This window comes from Eleutherodactylus coqui, chromosome 1 (assembly GCF_035609145.1).
Source record: "Eleutherodactylus coqui strain aEleCoq1 chromosome 1, aEleCoq1.hap1, whole genome shotgun sequence".
NCBI classification, from domain to species: domain Eukaryota; kingdom Metazoa; phylum Chordata; class Amphibia; order Anura; family Eleutherodactylidae; genus Eleutherodactylus; species Eleutherodactylus coqui.
This window is the reverse complement of record NC_089837.1, coordinates 368,644,444-368,667,519: the sequence shown is the minus strand read 5'-3', so window position 1 is coordinate 368,667,519 and position 23,076 is coordinate 368,644,444. Positions and strand designations below refer to the sequence as shown.

Sequence of the window (23,076 nt, the reverse complement as noted above, 5' to 3'; positions counted from 1 at the left end):
GTTGTCTTGCAGGAACAAGATTCCTTTGGACAGCTTGCCGCGCCTTTTGGCCTTCAGAGCTACCTTCAATTGGTCCAAAAGTTCAATGTAATTCCTTACATTGATGGTGGAACCATTTTGAAGGTAATCCATTAGCAGCACGCCCTCCTTCTCCCAGAACACAGACGCCATCACCTTTTGGCTGATTTTTGCACCCTGAACTTCTTTGGGCGAGGAGAACCACTGTGCCTCCACTCTTTTGATTGCTCCTTTGTTTCAGGGTCATACAAATAATTCCAGGTCTCATCCATTTATCACCGAGGCAGAAAAGTTCCCACTGGAACAACTTTAATCACTGTTGGGAACCACTAATAAATAAAATATAATATATTATAAAATATTTTATTTATTAGTGGTTCCCAACAGTGATTACAGGTCTCATCCATAGTGACCAGTCGATTCAGGAAGTTCTTATCAGTCTGGGAACGCTGACAAATGGACTGGGAAGTTTTCACTCGCATGCTTTTCTGATCTGTTGTCAAACATTTGGGGACCGACTTTGCAGATAGCTTCTTCCTGTTCAAATGTTCATGGATAATGACACAAACATGTTCAAAAGAAATCCCCCTGATGTTTGCTATTCCTTTAGCTGAAATTCGCAGATTCTCCATTATGAGGTTGTGCACATCATTGACGATCTCTAGAACATCAGCCTCTCTCAGTTGTCCAGGACGTTCCTCATCATTTTATCCAAGTACTTGGATAAAAATGGAGAAATTAACCAGAGCCAGCATGGGTTTGTAACAAACAAGTCATGCCAGATTAATCTAATTTCCTACTATAACAGAATCACTGACTGGGTTGATCAGGGAAATGTAGTGAATAAAGTACTGTATTTTTCGCTTTATATGACGCACCTGATGATAAAACGCACCTAGGTTTTAGAGAGAGGAAAGTAGGAAAAAATATTTTGAACCAAAAAGTGGGCTTAAATATTTAATAAAATAACAGAATAATATGTAAACATGAACAGCAGTCAGTCAACAGCCGCATTAAGAACTATTATTACTGTAATTAACAGATGAGCAGAGATTTTTATTTTAGAACAATACACCTCTAGTCATCAGGAAACCCCAAAAACTCCTCACTGCTGTCCGAACTTATCAAGCTCAGTGACTCACTATCACTGGTGTCAGCATCTTCATAAAGGATTCCATCCTCAGAACCGTCCAAGGCATTACTGATGCCACATTTCTTGAAGGATCCTATAACAATTTCCTCCTTCACAGCCAGCCACGATGTTTTCACCCACTCACAAACCTGAGGGATAGTGGGCCTTTTCATGCGTCCAGTGGGTGTCAGGTCATGATTTCCAGCAGCCATCCACTTGTTCCACTCCTCTCGCATGAAAACTTTATATGGCTTGTTAATAGAAACATCCAGAGGCTGCAACTGGCTTGTAAGCCACCCAGGAATTACAGCTAGATGGGTCTTTGCTTCTTTAAATATTTTTTTTGTGTTTTCACTGATATGTGCCCTAAACTGGTCATGTACTAGCAGGGCAGGTTTCTTCAGAAGCCCTCCACGGTGTCTGGACCACACTTTTTCGATCCATATTTTCATTCCACCTTCATCCATCCATCCTTTCTCATGAACATGGACAATAACTCCTGGTGGGATTGCCTCTTTTGGCATGCTTTTTCTTTTGAAGATTAGCATTGGTGGAAGTTGGGTGCCATCTGCACAGCAGGACAACACAAACATGTAATGCGTTTTCTCATCTCCTGAGGTTTTCACAGTTATGGATTTTGCACCTTTCAAATCAACAGTCCTGTTTGATGGAACATCAAAAGTTAACGGGACTTCATCTATATTCCCAATCTGGCCTATTTCAAAGCCATTTTTCTTTCTTGCATCAATTACAAATTTATGAAAAGACACAATCTTGGCTTCATATTCTTTAGGCATTTTTTGTGCAATCCTAGTTTTGGTGCGCATAGCAGGGCCACATCTCCTCATGAACCTGTAGCACCACGATGCGGATCCAGTGAAGTCCTCAATGCCTTTCTCTGCAGCAAGACGCTTGGCTTCAAAGATTATCATTTTTGTAGAGACTGAAAATCCGTTGTTCCTGTGACATATTATCCACTCTTTCATTTCCACGTCTGTCTATGGCCATTTTGCAGTACGCCCACCAAAAGTGTGCTTACTTTTATCTGCTTTTTGCAGCTCCTCCTCCTGTTTCCTCCATTCACGTATTATTTTTTCTGTTGAAGGCGGCCCAAAATTTCACTCAGCTGCTCTGTTCCCATATTCTTTGGCGTATTTCACTACCTCCAGTTTAAAAGGGATTTTATATGCTAGTCGTTTCTGCTTTGACATCTTTCTAAAATTGGATGGATGCAGCAGGAGACTAAGGTAGCTTTGTCATGCAATAATGAAAGAACTGTAAGCACTTCCTCATAGGAGGAAGGGGTCAAGCTGATTGGTGGAGGAAGGGGAGCAACAGTTGTTCCCGCCGGCGCTCACCACCAATCAGCGGGCAGCAGTGCAAAGGAGAGAGAACTGATTTTTTGGCTGAATGTTCACATGATAGCGCGTAAACTCGCGATCGCGCGAACAAGCGGCACGTTCGCCCTATAAGACGCACTGACTTTTCTCCCCCACTTTGGGGGGAAGAAAAGTGTGTCTTATAAAGCGAAAAATACGGTATATCTTGACTTTAGCAAAGCATTTGACAAAGCATCTCATACCATACTTATTGAAAAAATGACTAAATATGGGATTGACAAGGCAACTTTTATGTGGATTCACAACTGACTGAGTGATCATACTCAAAGAGTGGTCATAAATGGCTGCACATCCAAGTGAAAGAATGTATCAAGCTGGATACCACAAGGCTCTGTACTAGGCCCAGTGTTGTTCCACATTTTTATAAATGATCTGCAGAAGGGAACTGAATAGAGACTGATCAAATTTGCCGACGACACAAAGCTAGGAGAAATAGCTAACACTAGGAAAGAGAGAAAGAGTATTCAAAAAGATCTAGAAAAGTTTGAACAGTGGGCAGCGACTAACAGAATGATATTTAACAAGGAGAAATGCAAAGTCCTACATCTGGGCAAGACAAATGAAAAAGGCACATACAGAATGGGAAAAATTGGGCTAAACAGCAGCACATGTGAAAAAGACTTGGGTATACTAATAGATCATAGATTAAACATGAGTCAACAATGTGATGCAGCAGCCAAAAAGGCAAACACAATTCTGGGATGTATTAACCCTTTCCAATCCAATATGTATCCTGGTTTTTCTAGGGGGCTTACTCTTTTTCTGCTGTTATACAATGGCGCTATATGCTGGCTAAAGTCAGTACTGCATGAGGTGACACGTTGGATAGGCTCCGACAGCAGAGAGGCTGGCAATAGACAGTAAGAGAACCCCGACGGGCATCTTCCAACATCAGAGCTGTAGAGCCTTAAACCATAATGTCTTTAGAGGTCAGACAGTGGATTGGAAAGGGTTAAGAAAAGCATAGAGTCTAGATCACGTGAGGTAAGTATCCCCCTCTACTCTTCCTTAGTCAGCCCTCATCCGGAATACTATGTACCGTTCTGGGCACACCACTTCAAAAAAGACAAGGCAAACTGGAGCAAGTTCAAAGAAGAGTTACCAAGATGGTGAGCGGTCTGCAAATCATGTCCTATGAGGAATGGTTAAAAGATCTGGGAATGTTTAGCTTGCAAAAAAGAAGGCTGAGAGGAGACTTAATAGCTGTCTACAAATATCTGAAGGGCTGTTACAGTGCAGAGACATCAGCCCTATTCTCATTTGCACAAGGAAAGACTAGAAGCAATGGGATGAAACTGAAAGGGAGGAGACACAAATTAGATATTAGAAAAAACTTTCTGACGGTGATGAATGAGTGGAACAGGTTACCACGGGAAGTGGTGAGTTCTCCTTCAATGGAAGTGTTCAAACAAAGGCTGGACAGACATCTGTCTGGGATGATTTAGTGAATCCTGCACTGAGCAGGGGGTTAGACCCAATGACCCTGGAGGTCTCTTCCAACTCTACCATTCTATGATTCTATGACTACTAGAGGTACACGATCATTTACTTCCTTCTCTGTGTATTGGAGTAGTTGATTTCTGGGTATGCTGGTGGCTCTGGTGATTTGGTAATCAATTGAGGTGGGATGGTAGCCCTGATTTAAAAATTTCCTTTTAAGATGGTATAGATGTTTCTCTCTGTCTGTTGGGTTGGAGCAGATCCGGTTATATCTGATGGCCTGACTGTGGACAATGGACTTTTTGATGTGTTAGGATCGGAACTGTCCCATCTGAAGTATGTAGGCCAATCATTTTATAATACGTCTTAGAAAATAGATAGTTAATATATTTTATACATTCAAGAGTTTAAAGGGTAAGGAAGATGCATATTATTTTAAAGCATGAATATGTATCATATAATTACGCTACTTTCATACAGAAGAACTTAAAATATATGACTTAGGCCTTTAGCTATCTTCTCTCTAAGATCCTTATGCTCAATTCTCTTCTTTCCGTAGATACTTGAACTAAGCAACACTTCAAAGATAACAGTGTCATGGAGGTTAAACCTTGATCAAACTTTGGAAACTCTGAGAAATGGAGTTTTCAAGTTCAGTAAACGTTCAGGTGTGCTTGATCCAGGAGAAACAAGTAGGATTAATGTTCACTTTTGCCCTAGTAAGTATCGGGTAGAATTGATGTTTTAATAGTCTGATTTTATAGTTCATTCTTTGCCGCATATATGATTTTCATTGTATAATAGTTTTTATTAACCGATGTTCTGTTTTTTGCTACAGCTGGACCAGGGAATTACACAGCTGAAATTCCAGTAATTTTGAATGATAATCTAGATACTCTTTATGTACCTCTCCATCTGTTGGGTTGTTTAAAAAAACCATTGGTAACCTTTGATCCTCCTCGTGTTATGCTAACACCTGTGCCTTTGGACACAGAAGTCGAAGCAGTGGTTGATGTCATCATAGCTAATTATAACAGGTATATTAAAAAGATATTCAGCTGTTTCTACAAAATAACCAGCATTATTACTTTGATCAGCCATAACATTTAAACCACTCAAAGGTAAAGTGAATGATATTGATTATCGTATTATAATTATGCTGTTTATGGGGTGGGCTATATTAGGTAGCAAATGAATAGTTCTTGAAGTTGATGGGTTGAAGCAGGAAAAATGGGAAAATGTAAAGATTTGAGCTACTTTGACAACAGCCAAATTATAATGGCTAAAACACTGGGTCAGAGCATCTCCAAAATGGCAGATGATGTGGGGTGTTCCCAATATGTAGTAGTTAGCACTTAACAAATGTTGTCAAAGGAAAGGATAGCCAGTGAACTGGAGATGGGATCAATGGCGCCCAAGCCTCATTGATGCAGGTGAGAAGCGAAGGATAACCTGCTGGTCCAATTCCACAGAAAAGGTACTTTAGTATGAAATGCCAATTATCAACTCATGTTAAATGGCCTTCAGGAAAGCTAAAGTGATCTCTCTCACATAGTAGAATTCAAGAAGGATTGGTCTGTCATATGGGAGATCTGTAAACATAAAGGACAGTTGAAGAAAGCGCTTTCTGTCACTTAGGAGAGTTGGAGTAGAAGTGGCCTAGTACTTAGAAGGGCAGGAGAAGGAGCTGTCTGTCATATAGAAGAGTTGTGTCAGAAGACGTCTAGCTATATTCTGGTACAATAAAACAAGCATAAATTATAATAGATTACTTTATTTTCTGTATAGTTTCCTACTGTATGTGAGCTATAATTTGGCGTGCAGATCTTTATCCTTGTTTAACCAAAATGAACTGACTCTCTGTAGGCCATCTGCGTTAAAAGTGGAAATCCCAGAGGTGGAATTTGACAACGGAGATTGCAAAAAGGTGTTTTTTGTACATTTCCCCAATGGGCAGACTATTTCAGGCTCCGGTCACTTGGGTGAAAGAATTGTCTGCAAGATTGCCTTCAAATCTTCCACTCCAGTCTCTTGCTTGGCTGACCTGATATTTACAGATGAAGATAACAACCAGTAAGATACATTTTGTTCATAACATACCAGTGTTAAATCATCTAGAATCTAGTTTTCTTCACAGCAAGTTTTAAGGCGTTTTCCAGCTTCCTTACCAATTTATTATCACAATAAGAGGTAATAAATTCAACCAACTCACTCCCAACACTCTGCAGATTCCTGCCAGTGATAGTAGTCCATATTGATATATAATATATTAATGTACTGATATTAGTAAATGCAACTGGCTGCTGGCAGATATATATTTATTGGTTACATTTTCTCTTTATACCTGCACTTTGGGACACAGTAATTTATGTTTCTTTGTTTCCAGTGCTCGACTATCAAAAGTGCAACTCACTCTTAGTAAAGTGTTCTATTTTCATCTGACATTATCCTGAAATTAAGTTGGTACAGTTGGTACCAATTAAGTAAATCTGGATATGACTATGTATCTGCAGAATTCCTTTTAAGGTTATCATCCCTGTGTATAGTCCTCTAGGCTCAAAGTGTTATCAATTTTGGCTCCCTTCCCTCAAGCATTTTAGTTTAAAACCTCCACATCAAAGCACGACATCACCTTGCTTTTAACCTCTGATTTATTTTTGTAGGGAGTAGACAAAATGTTATTTTATATCACAGACCTGCTCCTTCCTGATCCAAACATAGACCTGAGCTGATGATTCAGACATTTATTATTCTTCAAATGTTAGAGGCCTATTAATAATTAAATTGCGAACATCCTTTTTTTAGCAAGCATAAGTTCTTTGAGAAACATTCCTTTGTTCCTCTTGCCTGAGTTCTCCCAAGAATAATACATCTCTTCTTATTGTTTTTCGGATCTGTAATTTTGCATGGTAGTGTTAACCCCATAGCTGTTCTGCATGGCTTAGCAATACAGAATAATGGTAACAATAGACTTTTATTCTCACTTGCTTTTGCTTTTAAATAATACCTTTAATTATTCGCTTTGGAATTCAATGTCTGATACTAAAGATTACAATCTAGAAACTTTGAATACATGACTCCTTTGGAGAAACTTCAGCATAGAAAAATGTATTATATTATCTTTTACTGGGAGTTCTAAAAAACTCAGTGCAGCAATCATCAATTGCCAGTCATCTAATTTGTTGAATGTATGCCACACAACAATGTATCCATTGAGGAAAATGTCATAATGCTTTACAGCATTAGACAAGAGTTTAAAAAAAAGAAGGAAATCCAAATAAATATATAAATACGCCTGTCTTCCAGTTGAGAATAAATGACAAAATCACAGAGTATGTTTCATGAAAATGAGCTTCCTGCTTTTATGAGTTTTTTCCCTTCACAGTCGGAGCTCAAGCTTTTTTTTGGCTAACAGCAGGTTGCAAATGTTGATGCACATAATATATTTAATGACTATTGCCTATTTTCTGTAACTTCTTTGCAAGTGCACATTAGGGAAATAAGTATGCAAACAACAGAATGGCTGATGGGTAACAAATGCATTTCACTCTTTCAAGATGGTGATATGCAACATATAGAGTGCAATTTCACTGAGCAGCCAGTTTTCTTTATTATCTTTCATTTTTACTTATATGCAGAACTCCTTTTGGTTGATGTTATGAGAAAATATATTGGGGATATAGGAAATTCCTACCTTCTAAAAACACATAGATTGTCTTTAGTTAATTGGATAGTTCAGCATGAGTGAACTGTTTCTACTAAACTCAATTTCATGTTATTGTCTGATGGCCACTTCTGTAAATTTACATGTTTATTAGTACAACGTTCTATTGCATTTTTTTGAAGGCTTGGTTTGCAGTAGAAGAAAAAACTTTTAAGCTGAGCACTGAAGTCTTTCTTATCCTACAAAAAACTTTCTTAAATGGTATTGGCAACATAATTGGTGTCCTTCAAAAGTTGTAAATTTCAGTTTTCTACAGATACTTTAAGCAGATAAACTTTTCTCATTCATCCATTCACACAGCTTAAATGGAGAAAAGTACTCACCATGGTATTTGAGACCTGATATAAATCTCATTCAACATCCCTGGAAAGAGCTAAAATTTACATTTAGGTACAGGCCTAAATCAAACATAAGCAATAATAGTTGGCCAGTCTACCAGTTAAGAAGTGTAGAGATCTCATAGAAAGCCCTTAAAGGGAATGTATCATCTATGGGTTTTTTTTTACCAAATAGAACCAGATTGAAACATATTCAAATTCATGATCTGTTTTTATTTTCTGATTGTAGATCTTTTATTCTATTTTCTGCACATGACTAGGGGGTGGCCATCTTGCCTTAACCGCATATAACAACATTAAGTGATGCTTTACAGCAGCTTCATGGACCATTCACACAATGGACAGGAAGGATTCCATTGACTTCTATGTGGTATTGTTCTAGGCATGCTCTGTAACAAGTGCAGAAGTCACTTGTTACAGAGTGTGGAAGGGGGAGTAAAGAAGCTCTAACATCACCTATTGTGAATGGTGGATCCTATGTTATCTATATATATGTAGGTGTTACCTTTCATTGAAATTATGCTTTAGATGATAAGGAGATGACTGCTGAAAAGTTTTCTCTACAGAAGTGAAAGTGTTAGACTACTAATATTAAGCTTAGAGCCCTTTTACATGGAACGATTGTCGTTCAAATAATCTTTGAATTGTGCAACAATGAACAAATCGTTAAGTGTGAACATAGCCAAAGCATAAACGATAAATGATTATTTATTGTTCGTCATTTATTTTACGCAGGCAAAAATTTTTTTTAGCATTTGGTAGTCATTTTTATGTGAAAGGTAATCATCCAGTTGTTCAGAGACTATTCCAAGGCATTTACAGACTTACTTGACAGACTATGGATGCACTGAACAAGCTATGATGAAGAAATGCCAAAAAAATGTAACTTATTATCTACATGTGTAAATGGACATTGTTTACAAGCAACTCGATCATGATTCACTCGTTCCAACAATTAATTGTTCCATGTAGAGCGACCCTTAATGACCAATGTGAATAATGCAGGATTTTATTTTCTATTTTTTTTTTTGTATTTGCATTGGTCCTGGATGCACTGCAACACTAGGTCAATGCGTGGAGTGGACAGAGCAAGCTCCCCCCCCCCAGCTTCCTGCTCTAAAATCCACCCAATACAAGACAGGGGACGCACCCAACATCAAACCAACAAGAACAGACATTTTCTTATTTTAATATAGATCATGACTAGAGATGAGCGAGCACGCTCGGATAAAGAAGTTACTCGATCGAGCATCGCTCTTCTCGAGTAACTACTTACTGGTCCGAGCAGGCTCGGAGGGCCGGGGGTGAGCAGGAGACGGCGGGAGTTAGCGGGGGGGGGGGGGGAGAGTGAGAGAGATCTCTACCTTTCTTCCCCCCACAACACCCCTGCTCGGACTAGTAAGCAGTTACTCGAGAAGATTGATGCTCGCTCGAGTAACTGCTTTATCCAAGCGTGCTTGCTCATCTCTAATCATGACATCAAAAATTAAAAAAGAAAATCATCAAAAATACTTACCACATCTGTTTAACATAAAAACTTGATTTATATAATCAAGTTGTACTGTGCACTTGCTCTAATATTCATTTCTAATGGAAAGTGCGCGTACAGAGCTGGCTGAAAAGAGTCACACTTTGCACGCACGCCAACGTCATGGGGACACAGCACTAGAATTGGACGCACCAGTGAGTATGGAATACAGCTCCCCAAACTCCCCGATCCCTCACCTTTGAGCTCCATAGCACAGTTTATGAGACTCAAAGGTGATGGCAGATTCCCTTTAAGATTTCAAAACAACTTAAATCACATATAACACATTTTAGTAGCAGCTTCGTATACCTATAAATGCAGGAAACATCTCAACAATATTTTAATTTATGCAAAGGCTGTGATTCAACTGAAGTTCTTGCTTTTTTTGCTACTGAAAGCTGCTGTGCTTTGTAAATTTACAAAAATGTTAGCTAATATTATCCATAATTTATATAATGTTGTCACATTCTGAAGTACACAGCTGTACACAGATTATTTTCACTGACATCTGTCCCTCAGCTCACAATGTAATGTCTGCTGTGTGGGCTTTTATCTGTAATCACTAACCAAAGTTTTATTCATACCCACATGCTAATTATGGCGATCATAATGCTTTATACATCACCAGGATATATCAAACCTTCTATTGCTAATCTTACAGTAGTACACATCATAAAACATACAGGAACAGAAATCTTTTCTAATCTTTAATCAAAATGTAGCAGTAAAGGAAAATGAAATGTAGAAAATACAGAAAATAATTTAAAACATATCTAACTTTACACTTAATTTACATCTTTCATTTTAATGTATTAGATTTCATATTGCCATCGAAGTTGTGAGAAATCTATCAACAAATCTGTATCTGTCCTAGAGCTATACAGGAGCAGTTTTGGGCAGTGTTGGGTTACCTTGCCAACTGGATCTCCCTGCCTGACTCAGCTCCACCTGTGGTAAACTATGGCACAGGATGTGGCTACTACATACAACGAAACACTGTGACTTGAAGAGATTAGTACTCTGTCTTTGAACTCCATTGTTTTATGTATCAAGGCATAATTTAGATTGTTTTAAATTTAAATAAATAAAACATCAGATGACCAACACACAGCAAATTACACCATTTTATTATTTATTTGACCAAAACTAAGCCAAAATGCAGAAGCAGTGTGTAAAAAAATTTAATACACTCCATGAATCAGTAGTTTTAGGATGGCTTCACACTAGCTTGTTTTTGTGTGTGCATATGCGTGCACAAAAACACGTGTCTATTAGCCACAATGCATTCCCTATGGTGTGTTCACATGTTTGTTCTTCACAGGCGTGTGCATGCAAAGATAGGACATGCGTGCACCATAGTGAATTCACGCATTGTTTTCAATAGAGCCCTGGCTGCTGCCAGCGGCTCCATTGAAGACAATGGTCTGCCGGCACCCCTAAATTGTTTTTCATGGAAGGGCTTTCCATATAAGCTCTTCCCTGAATAGCAAGAATTTTAGTGTAAAAAAAAAAACACAAAAACTTACCTGTCCACCGCTGCCGTGTCCCTCGCTGTTAGTAAAAAGAATTCTCTGCTGCTACACCTGCCACATCTGTGTAATTCTTCAATTCCCTGCCGCAGCTGTCACACATGACGGCTGCGGTAGAGGATCCTGCTGCTGGAACCCTGTCATTGGATTTCAGAGAAGGGCTTTAAACATAAGCCCTTCCCTGAAAAACCAGTAAAGGTAGTGTAAAAAATAAAAATAGATACCTTCATTCAGCTGCCGGGGCTCAGCCGCGTCTTCTCTGCGCTGTCCCCAGCTCTGTAGTGCTGTTATTTAAAATCCCCGACTGCTGCAAGAGCTGATTGTGATTGGTTAAGGTGCTTAGCCAATCACAGGCAGCTCTCGCCGAATGAATGACAGATGTGGCAGGTACAGCAGCAGGGAATTCTTTTTACTGGTGGGGATGAAGGAAACATCTGCCGCATGCAGCAGATATGTTCTTCATCCCCGCAGGGGACACAGCAGCAGCGGACTGGTACGTTTTTCTTTTGTTTTTTTACACTAAAATTATGCTTATATGTAAAGCCTTTCCATGAAAAACAATTCATGGGTGCCGGGAGACCATTGTCTTCAATGGAGCCACCGGCAGCAGCCGCGGCTCCATTGAAAACAATGCACGCAGCTACAAACACGTGTGTTTTTGCTCGTACAGAGGTGCGCACATATGTACGCTCCTATGTACGCACAAAAACACTGTAGTGTGAAGCCACCCTTAAGGCTCAGTCAGACGAGCGTTTTTTTTTTTTGTGTTTAAAATTCGCTCCGGGAAAAAATAGGACAGCGTTTTTCGATTTGCACAAAAACGCAGTTTTCGTGTGAATTAATGCAACTGTGACAGTAGGAAATCCTACTGTCAAAGCCTCTAAATAAGCCTTAGCTGCAGGGGAAAAAAAAAATACATCACCTAGAAGCACTGTCAGCTCTGGCATGTTTTCTCCCTAGGTCCTCATTTCTTCTTCTTCTGTTCTGAAAAATGCCCACCTCCTGGAAGTGCTGCTTTTGAGTGGCTGAGCACTGTGACCAATCACAGCTCTCTTAACCACTTAGTAACTAAGCTTGTTTGCGCCTTAATGACTAGGCAAAAATTCAGAAATCTGACGTGTCACTTTAACATAGAATAAGTCTGTAAAGGTTTTGCATAACTAAGTAATTCTGATGTTCTTTTATCGCCACATATTGTACTTCATTTAGGTGGTAAAAATAGACCAATATAATTTGTGTGTATGTATTAAAAGCGCCAAAATGTCAAATATGTGCAAACATTCTGTACACATTTTTGATGAGATATATATTTCTATCTGTTTACTTTATTCTGGAAGCACATTTGAAAAACTTTAGTTTTTTAAAACTATATAGGAGACGTACAAATTTAGCATTGGTTATTAAAATTTTGAGGAACACTTTGCTTTCCTACACCAAGCCAAGATTGCAAAGGCTTATAGGTGTCAGAATAATAGATACTCCCATAAATGACCTCATTTTAAAAAATATACCTTTTAATGTATTAAATGAGGGGTGTCATGAGTATTTTGATCCCACAATTTTTTTTCAGGAGTTAATGCAATTTAAAGGAGAAAAAATAAAATGTCATATTTTGAAAATATGTCATTTTTAAGATACAAACACAAAGTAAAAAGCCCAGCGCTCCAGTGAACAGGATAATTACTATTAGTCAAGTAATATATAACTTACTTTACAGGGGTGCCTCCCTCTGATGAGGGCACCCCTAATCCAAGTCAGGGGGGGTATATAAGTTGTGGAAGAACGGGGGTCCAGTCCCGATAATGTCTTCAGATAAAATTTATTCAATCATGCAACGTGTTTCGGCTAACAGATAGCCTTTCTCAAGCATTAAAATACACTAAAAAGTAACATATATATATCTCAAAACACTTAATTAAGAGGGTTCTCACCCGCCTCCTCATGCGATCCCCCGGCGCAGGGTAGTTGCGCCGGCTGGTGACGCACTCTCAGTCGCGTTCATGTGACCGGCAGTTCCTTGTTGGAACGCTATATGCATTACACTGTAAAAGAAAGCCAGTTGAGGCTACTGAAATGCAGTGGTGCGTACCACATATCGTCAGGTGATCAACTTGGATCATGTGATCCCTAATATCGCCGGAAGCTTTTGCAGAGCATAACTTTATTCATAACCTTCTTCTAAATCCACATCTAGTAATAATACTACAAGGCTTCCCTTAGATTTATCCGAATTAGGGATAGATTATCTCCTGTGAAGTCCTTACACCTCGAACAGACCACCACTACCTTGAATGCACCAGTACTGATGGAAGACATACCAGGTAGTCCCAGTGAGCTAAATAATTTTCTCCAACATAATGAAGATCGGTCCACTGACCTCAGCATTTTGACTGGTGGAAACTCTAGAGAGCAGACATCAGATTTGGTTCCAAACACAGATGTCAATAGTTCCTCTGTAACTATGGGCAATTCTTTTTTAGGGGTAACAAACACCCATCCAATATTGACCGAGGTGCCGATACACACTATCAGAATCACGTGAAGCTCCACCCAGCCTATACATATGACAACGAAAACTCTCACCAAAACCAACGGAAACAATCTGTGAGGAACCAAAATCACACAATTCTACAAGCCCCTAAATGGAAGTCCCTCCAACCGCAGAATAGAAGAAGTACCAGAAGGGGAAAACAGCAGGGAGGAAGACACACAAAAAATCAAAGGACAATTGGAGTGACCAGGGAAACATAGTCTCCAATAACGAGGCAATGAATTTCGTGATTTTTAATCTCTCACAATATAAATTAAAACAAGGAGAAGTACAAGTGTTAGCCAGAGGCTTTTCTTTTAGCCCATCGAGTGAACCAGATCTTTTTGAAATTTATTTGGAATTAAATCGATTTATCCAAAAACTTACCCTGAAAAGATTATTTGCCCAGAATAGGAAAGGAGTTAACATAGAGGAAGAGGAAAATATTCATATAGAAGCTCAAGCTTTCCTTTACAGTATACCCTTACTGCTTCCACTTAATTCCCGTGGAAGCAGTAAGGGTATACAAAATTTTTCACACCCTGCTTCTGCATTTTGGCCTACTTTTCGTAAAATAAATAATTGCACTGTATAATTTGTCATGGACTGTTGTTCATCTATGGTTGTACCTACCTAATTTTAAGCTCTTTTATAGGAGTTGTCTGATTTAAGAGAAACCCCTGTCACTGGATCCCCCATGTTATAAAAGCATAACAAATGAGCAGTTACTCACCTCTCTGCGCCCTTCCGTTTGTCCTCTGCTACTAACTCCAGTCATAAGACCCAAGTTTTTTCTAGACAGAACATAACTCTGCTTTCCACTCCTATCTCCTTCATTCATATATTGGAGTTTACGGACAGTGGTGATGTCCCATAAATCTACTGTAGCAGCCAATTACAGCGTTCAGCCTTGATTGTTGAGCAGTGTTGACCACTGTCATTGACTGTTGCAGCTTGTGTAAAGAAGGGCTCAGCATGCAGAGTGACATCACAGATAGACCTGAGCCAGCGGTGAAGGATGAACGAGGGAACAGGGAGAGGTGAGTAATTGCTCATTTGTTATTTTATACCTTGGGAGACCCGGTGACAGTGGTTTTCCTTGACTGCGACAACCCCTTTAAGTACCAGATGTTTTTAATTATGCCGAGAGATGTAAAACCAAACAATAGGGTATACTTAGTTTTTCTCTTGACTGTACATTCCTTACTGAAATATGATTACTAGTACTGCGGCATCTTCATGGGTTCATAACCAGTTCCCCATGCCTTCAGACTACCAGATGCATGACATAAAGAAGGATTGATGGACATTAATACAAACATTGTAATAAAATACAGCTGCTTATACAATCTCTCCTTTAATAATACCTCTTTACATCAACAATGTGGAATACCACAAGTTTAAGATAGGATATTTTATGAAACGGACATTAACATAAGTGATATGCTACTCTGCTATGAAGTAGAATGTTCCTCTAAAACTAGATGGCCTGTGGGTGTCTCTCTGGCACCAACACACTCTATTAAATATGAGCATATTGGCAGCACTCTTAGAGTCTAGTTTTTGCTTGGATATTATTATAGTTATTCATTTTATATATAACTATGTGGAAGAACATTAAGCTAATTTGTTCGACCTTAGAATGCTAACTAAGTTACAAAGTAATTTTAATATACTGCAATAAATTAATACATTCTTTCAAATCAAGTGAATGAGAAAGACCTGTACAAAATTCCTTAATCTGCTCATTTAATCTCATTTTTGTCAGTTCATTGCATATTTTCAGCAGTGCTCATATTGCCATATGACTATTTAATTTTCATATATCTAATGGATTGTAATGCTGTCTTATTAATAGCCTCACATTTAATAGATTTGTCAAGAAGTATAATAATTGTAAGATATTTACATTTTAAACACGGCAGTCAAAGAGGAATAAATCAAGTCCACGTGATAGGCCGGTGCTTCATTGCAGTTAGATATACTAACATACCTTGGTGGACGTTCAAGTAGCAGTTAACATAAAATTATTGTCTACATATAAGGAAACCAAAGAGCATTTTTTGACCCCAAATAACAAAAGAATGATTTTGTTACGTTGCACAGGTTACACTATACAGATAATTCATGAACTGGCACGGGATTTTCACAATCCTGGGAATGGGCACTTTGGTGTTATGGGATTTAGTTTAGGGCTTCCACCCACTGGCGTTTTTTTCTCCACTGCGATGCGATTCTAAAGCTAAAGTCTTGCATCGCAGTATGAGAAAAACGCCAGCAGATACCCGAAAATCGCTGGGATATCGCTGCGACATCGCCAGTCTTTTCAATGGGGCAAGCAGGAGTTTCCTTCATCCCCGTGGGTACCGCGGGGATGAAGGAATCCTCTGTCACAGCTGTCACAGCTGTCACAGCTGTGGCAGAAGTCCGCGGCATGCTATCCCATTGCTTTCAATGTCGATCCCATTGAAAGCAGTGGTTTCTGACAAGCCCCGCAGAATGATTATCGGAGAAGGGCTTGAAATAGAAGCCCTTCGCCGATAATCATCAAAACCACTTTTTAATGATTATCGGCAAAGGGCTTATATTTCAAGCCCTTCTCCGATAAGCATTCTGCGGGGCTTGTCAGAAACCACTGCTTTCAATGGGATCGGCAGCAGTGCCAATCCCATTGAAAGCAATGGGATAGCATGCCGCAGACTTCTGTGGCAGAAGTCCACGGCTTTCTCCATATCTTTTCAATGGGGCTAGCGCTGCTGCCGCTGGCCCCATTGAAAAGACTGGCGATGCCGCAGCGATATCCCAGCGATTTTCTTGCACTGCTCTGCGAGACTTTTCACTTACTCTCGCAGCGCAGTGGAGAAAAAAACGCCAGTGGGTGGGAGCTCTTAGTCAGAGATGGAGAATCTAAGGGACTATCTATCCTGAGTCATTGAAAAGTTGCACATTTGTAGGGAAGAATAGGTTGCAATTTTGAACTAGTGTCCAATAACAGGTAATGTAGGACAATCTTTGTACCAGGAGTTGTTTCATTCAATAAAAATACTTCCTGCGCTCACAGAACTTTAAAATCGTATTTAAAAGAAAAAAACTTTTTTTCCTTCAAAAGAAGGAGACTTACTTTGAAGGAGGGGGTTATGATGTCCAATATTCCCCCTCCTATTTCCCACAGGTCTTAGTCACTCCCAAAGGATAGAGTATCCAATCAAAGATTTTCTCCTTTAGAGTTTATTGAAATACAGCCAAACAATGGTGCAACAAGTCAGCTCATAAACAATGTGACAGGTTCACCAAACGATCATAACAACGCGTTTCGGTACAAACGGTACCCTTATCAAGTTATGCAATCATAAAAATACAAGCCATTTATATAGAAAAGTTTACCTTTAATGGTACTGATTCTGATTCCCTTCAGAAGAGTGGGGATTCATCAGCGCATTCACAGCGTCATGTACTGCGACTCTAATGAGTCCGACGTGTGACGTCAACGCGCTTGAACACATGTCATTACGCTGTGCGTTCCTGGGTAGCGTGAGTCCGCAAAGTGGGCGGTGCTACTGCGTTCCACCTGGACACGTCATTTGGGGCGTCCCTATGTGGCGCTTATACCTGGATCTCGTCGGACTGCACAGCGTGACAACGTCATCACGTTCCGTGTGTTATATTTCACGGATGCGTTTCACTCTGAACCGCAACGTTCAACTATTATGTCCTATGGACCTATCGTACCCTAATTTTATCTTTCTAACAGTTTGAGCAACTTTGTATATATTGTTCAATATGTATTAAGGCAAATATCTTGATGTTGCCAAATATGTTATTTCAATGATAACTTCCTAATCATTCTAAAAAAAGAGAGTGGATACAGGGGAAGGGAATAAACACCATATCCTACACAGGGCAACCAAATAAGAAATGTCTAATCCATATGCTCTGATAAACACATTTATAACTATAAATAAACATGAATAAATTAACATAAAAAAATTTTTTTTGAAAAAAACCTTTTTTTGTTAAAATGTTATTAGATTTTTTCTAAAACTTCATTTAATCCCCCCGGTTTGAGGGTTCCCAATCTAAAAATCCAATACATTTCACGATTTTTTAAAAAAGTAAATAATCCTGATTTAATACTCTCTAACGGTGTAATTTTTAATAACGAATAATCTTTGTTATGAAAATTTAAAAAGGTTTTTTTCATAATAACATTTTGAAAAAATCTAATAACATTTTAACAAAAAAAGGTTTTTTTCAAAAAAAATTTTTTTATGTTAATTTATTCATGTTTATTTATAGTTATAAATGTGTTTATCAGAGCATATGGATTAGACATTTCTTATTTGGTTGCCCTGTGTAGGATATGGTGTTTATTCCCTTCCCCTGTATCCACTCTCTTTTTTTAGAATGATTAGGAAGTTATCATTGAAATAACATATTTGGCAATATCAAGATATTTGCCTTAATACATATTGAACAATATATACAAAGTTGCTCAAACTGTTAGAAAGATAAAATTAGGGTACGATAGGTCCATAGGACATAATAGTTGAACGTTGCGGTTCAGAGTGAAACGCATCCGTGAAATATAACACACGGAACGTGATGACGTTGTCACGCTGTGCAGTCCGACGAGATCCAGGTATAAGCGCCACATAGGGACGCCCCAAATGACGTGTCCAGGTGGAACGCAGTAGCACCGCCCACTTTGCGGACTCACGCTACCCAGGAACGCACAGCGTAATGACATGTGTTCAAGCGCGTTGACGTCACACGTCGGACTCATTAGAGTCGCAGTACATGACGCTGTGAATGCGCTGATGAATCCCCACTCTTCTGAAGGGAATCAGAATCAGTACCATTAAAGGTAAACTTTTCTATATAAATGGCTTGTATTTTTATGATTGCATAACTTGATAAGGGTACCGTTTGTACCGAAACGCGTTGTTATGATCGTTTGGTGAACCTGTCACATTGTTTATGAGCTGACTTGTTGCACCATTGTTTGGCTGTATTTCAATAAACTCTAAAGGAGAAAATCTTTGATTGGATACTCTATCCTTTGGGAGTGACTAAGACCTGTGGGAAATAGGAGGGGGAATATTGGACATCATAACCCCCTCCTTCAAAGTAAGTCTACTTCTTTTGAAGGAAAAAAAGTTTTTTTCTTTTAAATACGATTTTAAAGTTCTGTGAGCGCAGGAAGTATTTTTATTGAATGAAACATCTCTTTGTTTTTTATATGGGGGTTCCATTTATGGATCCCTGAGTGACTCCCAACGTCTCTCCTCCAAACAAGAGAGGATATTTGCATATAAATACAGAACTTGAGAAGATCCACTTTGAGGTGAGATCTTGAAGGTATTATACCAGTTTTCTTTTCTTCTTTTTTTGGAAGCATAAGGAGAAGTTTTGTATATCTTTTCTTTGGCGCTGTTTTCCGTTTTTTCTTAAACTTTTGTACCAGGAGTGTACTACAGGGTTATCAGGCAGTCGAGTATCAGTGTTATGGGGTCCGTTCAGTCTCTGCTCAGCTGCCCTACTTTTAGATGGAAGAAAACGTGCAGCATTTTGAGCACAGGATCTGTGGCGGAACCTCCGACCAGAGGTTCCAACGCAGATGTTAAACCAGACTAATGGAGGAAATCTGCTGACGTCTGAGATTCTATTTGCAGGTGTTTAGAGATGAGCGAGCACCAAAATGCTCGGGTGCTCGTTACTCGGGACAAACTTTTTGCGATGCTCGAGGGTTCGTTTCGAGTACCGAACCCCATTGAAGTCAATGGGCGACCCGAGCATTTTTGTATTTCGCCGATGCTCGCTAAGGTTTCCTTGTGTGAAAATCTGGGCAATTCAAGAAAGTGATGGGAACGACACAGCAACGGATAGGGCAGGCGAGGGGCTACATGTTGGGCTGCATCTCAAGTTCACAGGTCCCACTATTAAGCCACAATAGCGGCAAGAGTGGGCCCCCCCCCCCTCCCAAAAACTTTTACTTCTGAAAAGCCCTCATTAGCATGGCATACCTTTGCTAAGCACCACACTACCTCCAACAAAGCACAATCACTGCCTGCATGACACTCCACTGCCACTTCTCCTGGGTTACATGCTGCCCAACCGCCCCCCCTCCCCCCCACAGCGCACACCAAAGTGTCCCTGCGCAGCCTTCAGCTGCCCTCATGCCACACCACCCTCATGTCTATTTAGAAGTGCGTCTGCCATGAGGAGGAACCGCAGGCACACACTGCAGAGGGTTGGCACGGCTAGGCAGCGACCCTCTTTAAAAGGGGCGGGGCGATAGCCCACAATGCTGTACAGAAGCAATGAGAAATAGAATCCTGTGCCACCGCCATCAGGAGCTGCACACGTGGGCATAGCAATGGGGAACCTATGTGCCACACACTATTCATTCTGTCAAGGTGTCTCTGCATGCCCCAGTCAGACCGGGCTTTTTAATTCATAGACACAGGCAGGTACAACTCCCTATTGTGAAGTCCCTGTTGACCGACAGCATGGGTGGCTCCCTGGAACCCACCGGCGATACACAAAAATATCCCATTGCATTGCCCAACACAGCTGAGGTAGTAATGTCGTGCTTAAAGCAGGTGGGCTTCGGCCCACACTGCATGCCCCAGTCAGACTGGGGTTCTTTAGAAGTGGACACATGTAGTTACAACTCCCTGTGCAACCACAGCATGGGTGGCTCCCTGGAACCCACCGGCGGTACATAAATATATCCCATTGCATTGCCCAACACAGCTGAGGTAGTAATGTCGTGCTTAATGCAGGTGGGCTTCGGCCCACACTGCATGCCCCAGTCAGACTGGGGTTCTTTACAAGTGGAAACAGATGCATTTATAATTCCCTGTGGACCCACAGCATGGGTGGGTGCCAGGAAGCCACCGGCGGTACATAGAAATATCCCATTGCATTGCCCAACACAGCTGAGGTAGTAATGTCATGCTTAATGCAGGTGGGCTCCGGCCAACACTGCATGCCCCAGTCAGACTGGTAATATGTACCTTAACAGTAACCGCGTTGGTGGTAATGTGGTGGTGACTGCGGACCTAGTAGCATGGTTTTATTTTGTTGGTTTTCGGAATGTGGCCCGGATTAAGTGGGCCGTGGCGGGGGATGTTTTGGAGGCACTACGTGTCCTCTCCACGTGTCCGTGGTTATATGCACCTTAACAGTAACAGCGTTGGTGGGAAATGGCCTCGCCGCCATCATGTCTTTGGGAAGCCTCTGTTTCCACACCCCAGAGACATACCATTAGCAGCGGTATAGGCAGACCCCAGAATTAGTAACATTTCAGCCGTAGCATTAGCGACAGGCCCCACTAACATATCACTAGCAGCATTATAGGGGGAGCACAGTCTTAGTTCCATTTCAGTAATAGTAGCAGCCTACACAGGCCCCAGGAACAATTCCGAAGCAGCAGTATAGGAGGAGCATAGTCTTAGTTCCATTTAAGTCATTGTAGCAGCCTACACAGGCCCCAGGAACAATTCCGAAGCAGCAGTATAGTGGGAGCGCAGTCTTAGTTCCATTTCAGTAGCTGCAGTATAGCCAAGGCCCAAGTTACATTTATGTAGCTAAAGTGTAGGCCAACCCCACACACACTTCTGTACCATGAGTGCAGGCGAAGAACATACAAATTGCTATGATTACACTGTAGGTGAGGGCCCCAAAACATTGGTGTACCAACAGTACTAATGTACCTCAGTAAAAATTGGCCATGCCCAACCAAGATGGCAGGTGAAACCCATTAATCGCTTTGGTTAATGTGGCTTAAGTGGTAACTAGGCCTGGAGGCAGCCCAGTTTAACTAAAAATTGGTTCAAGTTAAAGTTTCAACGCTTTTAAGAGCATTGAAACATATAAAAATTGTTTAGAAAAATTAGATGAGTGAGCCTTGTGGCCCTAAGAAAAATTGCCCGTTCAGCGTGATTACGTGAGGTTTCAGGAGGAGGAGCAGGAGGAGGAGGAGGAATATTAGACACAGATTGATGAAGCAGAAATGTCCCCGTTTTGGATGGTGAGAGAGAACGTAGCTTCCATCCGCGGGTGCATAATACGTATTGCTTAGGTATCGCTGCTGTCCGCTGGTGCAGAAGAGAAGTCTGGGGAAATCCAGGCTTTGTTCATCTTGATGAGTGTAAGCCTGTCGGCACTGTCGGTTGACAGGTGCGTACGCTTATCCGTGATGATTCCCCCAGCCGCACTAAACACACTCTCTGACAAGACGCTAGCCGCAGGACAAGCAAGCACCTCCAGGGCATACAGCGTGAGTTCAGGCCACGTGTCCAGCTTCGACACCCAGTAGTTGTAGGTGGCAGAGGCGTCACGGAGGACGGTTGTGCGATCGGCTACGTACTCCCTCACCATCCTTTTACAGTGCTCCCGCAGACTCAGCCTTGACTGGGGAGCGGTGACACAGTCTTGCTGGGGAGCCATAAAGCTGGCAAAGGCCTTGGAGAATGTTCCCCTGCCTGCGCTGTACATGCTGCATGATCTCTGCGCCTCCCCTGCTACCTGGCCCTCGGAACTGCGCCTTCTGCCACTAGCGCTGTCGGATGGGAAGTTTACCATCAGTTTGTCCACCAGCGCCCTGTGGTATAGCAACATTCTCGAACCCCTTTCCTCTTCGGGAATGAGAGTACAAAGGCTCTCCTTATACCGTGGGTCGAGCAGTGTGTACACCCAGTAATCCGTAGTGGCCAGAATGCGTGTAACGCAAGGGTCACGAGAAAGGCATCCTAACATGAAGTCAGCCATGTGTGCCAGGGTACCTGTACGCAACACATGGCTGTCTTCACTAGGAAGATCACTTTCAGGATCCTCCTCCTCCTCCTCTTCCTCCTCCTCAGGCCATACACGCTGAAAGGATGACAGGCAAGCAGCATGGGTACCGTCAGCAGTGGGCCAAGCTGTCTCTTCCCCCTCCTCCTCCTCCTGAACGCGCTGAGATATAGACAGGAGGGTGCTCTGACTATCCAGCGACATACTGTCTTCCCCCGCCTCTGTTTCCGAGCGCAAAGCGTCTGCTTTATGCTTTGCAGGGAACTTCTCAAGATGCATAGCAGAGGAATGGTGACGCTAATGATTGCAGCATCGCCGCTCACCACCTGGGTAGACTCCTCAAATTTTCCAAGGACCTGGCAGATGGCTGCCAACCAGGGCCACTCTTCTGTAAATAATTGAGGAGGCTGACTCACACTGCGCCGCGCAAGTTGGAGTTGGTATTCCACTATAGCTCTACGCTGCTCATAGAGTCTGGCCAACATGTGGAGCGTAGAGTTCCACTGTGTGGGCACGTCGCACAGCAGTCGGTGCACTGGCAGATTAAACCGATGTTGCAGTGTCCGCAGGGTGGCAGCGTGCGTGTGGGATTTGCGGAAATGTGCGCAGAGCTGGCGCACCTTTCCGAGCAGGTATGA

At 41.2% G+C, this 23,076-nt stretch overlaps 2 protein-coding genes across 2 annotated transcripts in view; one reads left to right on the top strand and one right to left on the bottom strand.

Annotated features, from left to right (window-relative positions):
* CFAP47 (cilia and flagella associated protein 47) overlaps nt 1-23,076 on the top strand; it is a 508,792-nt gene that overhangs the window by 129,192 nt on the left and 356,524 nt on the right. The window contains exons 25-27 of the mRNA XM_066577980.1: nt 4,550-4,709; nt 4,829-5,027; nt 5,857-6,063. Of these exons, the coding sequence (XP_066434077.1) occupies nt 4,550-4,709; nt 4,829-5,027; nt 5,857-6,063 (566 nt within the window). The remainder of the gene's footprint in view (nt 1-4,549; nt 4,710-4,828; nt 5,028-5,856; nt 6,064-23,076) is intronic.
* AMELX (amelogenin X-linked) overlaps nt 1-23,076 on the bottom strand; it is a 677,225-nt gene that overhangs the window by 305,478 nt on the left and 348,671 nt on the right. The gene's annotated exons all lie outside the window — the stretch shown is intronic.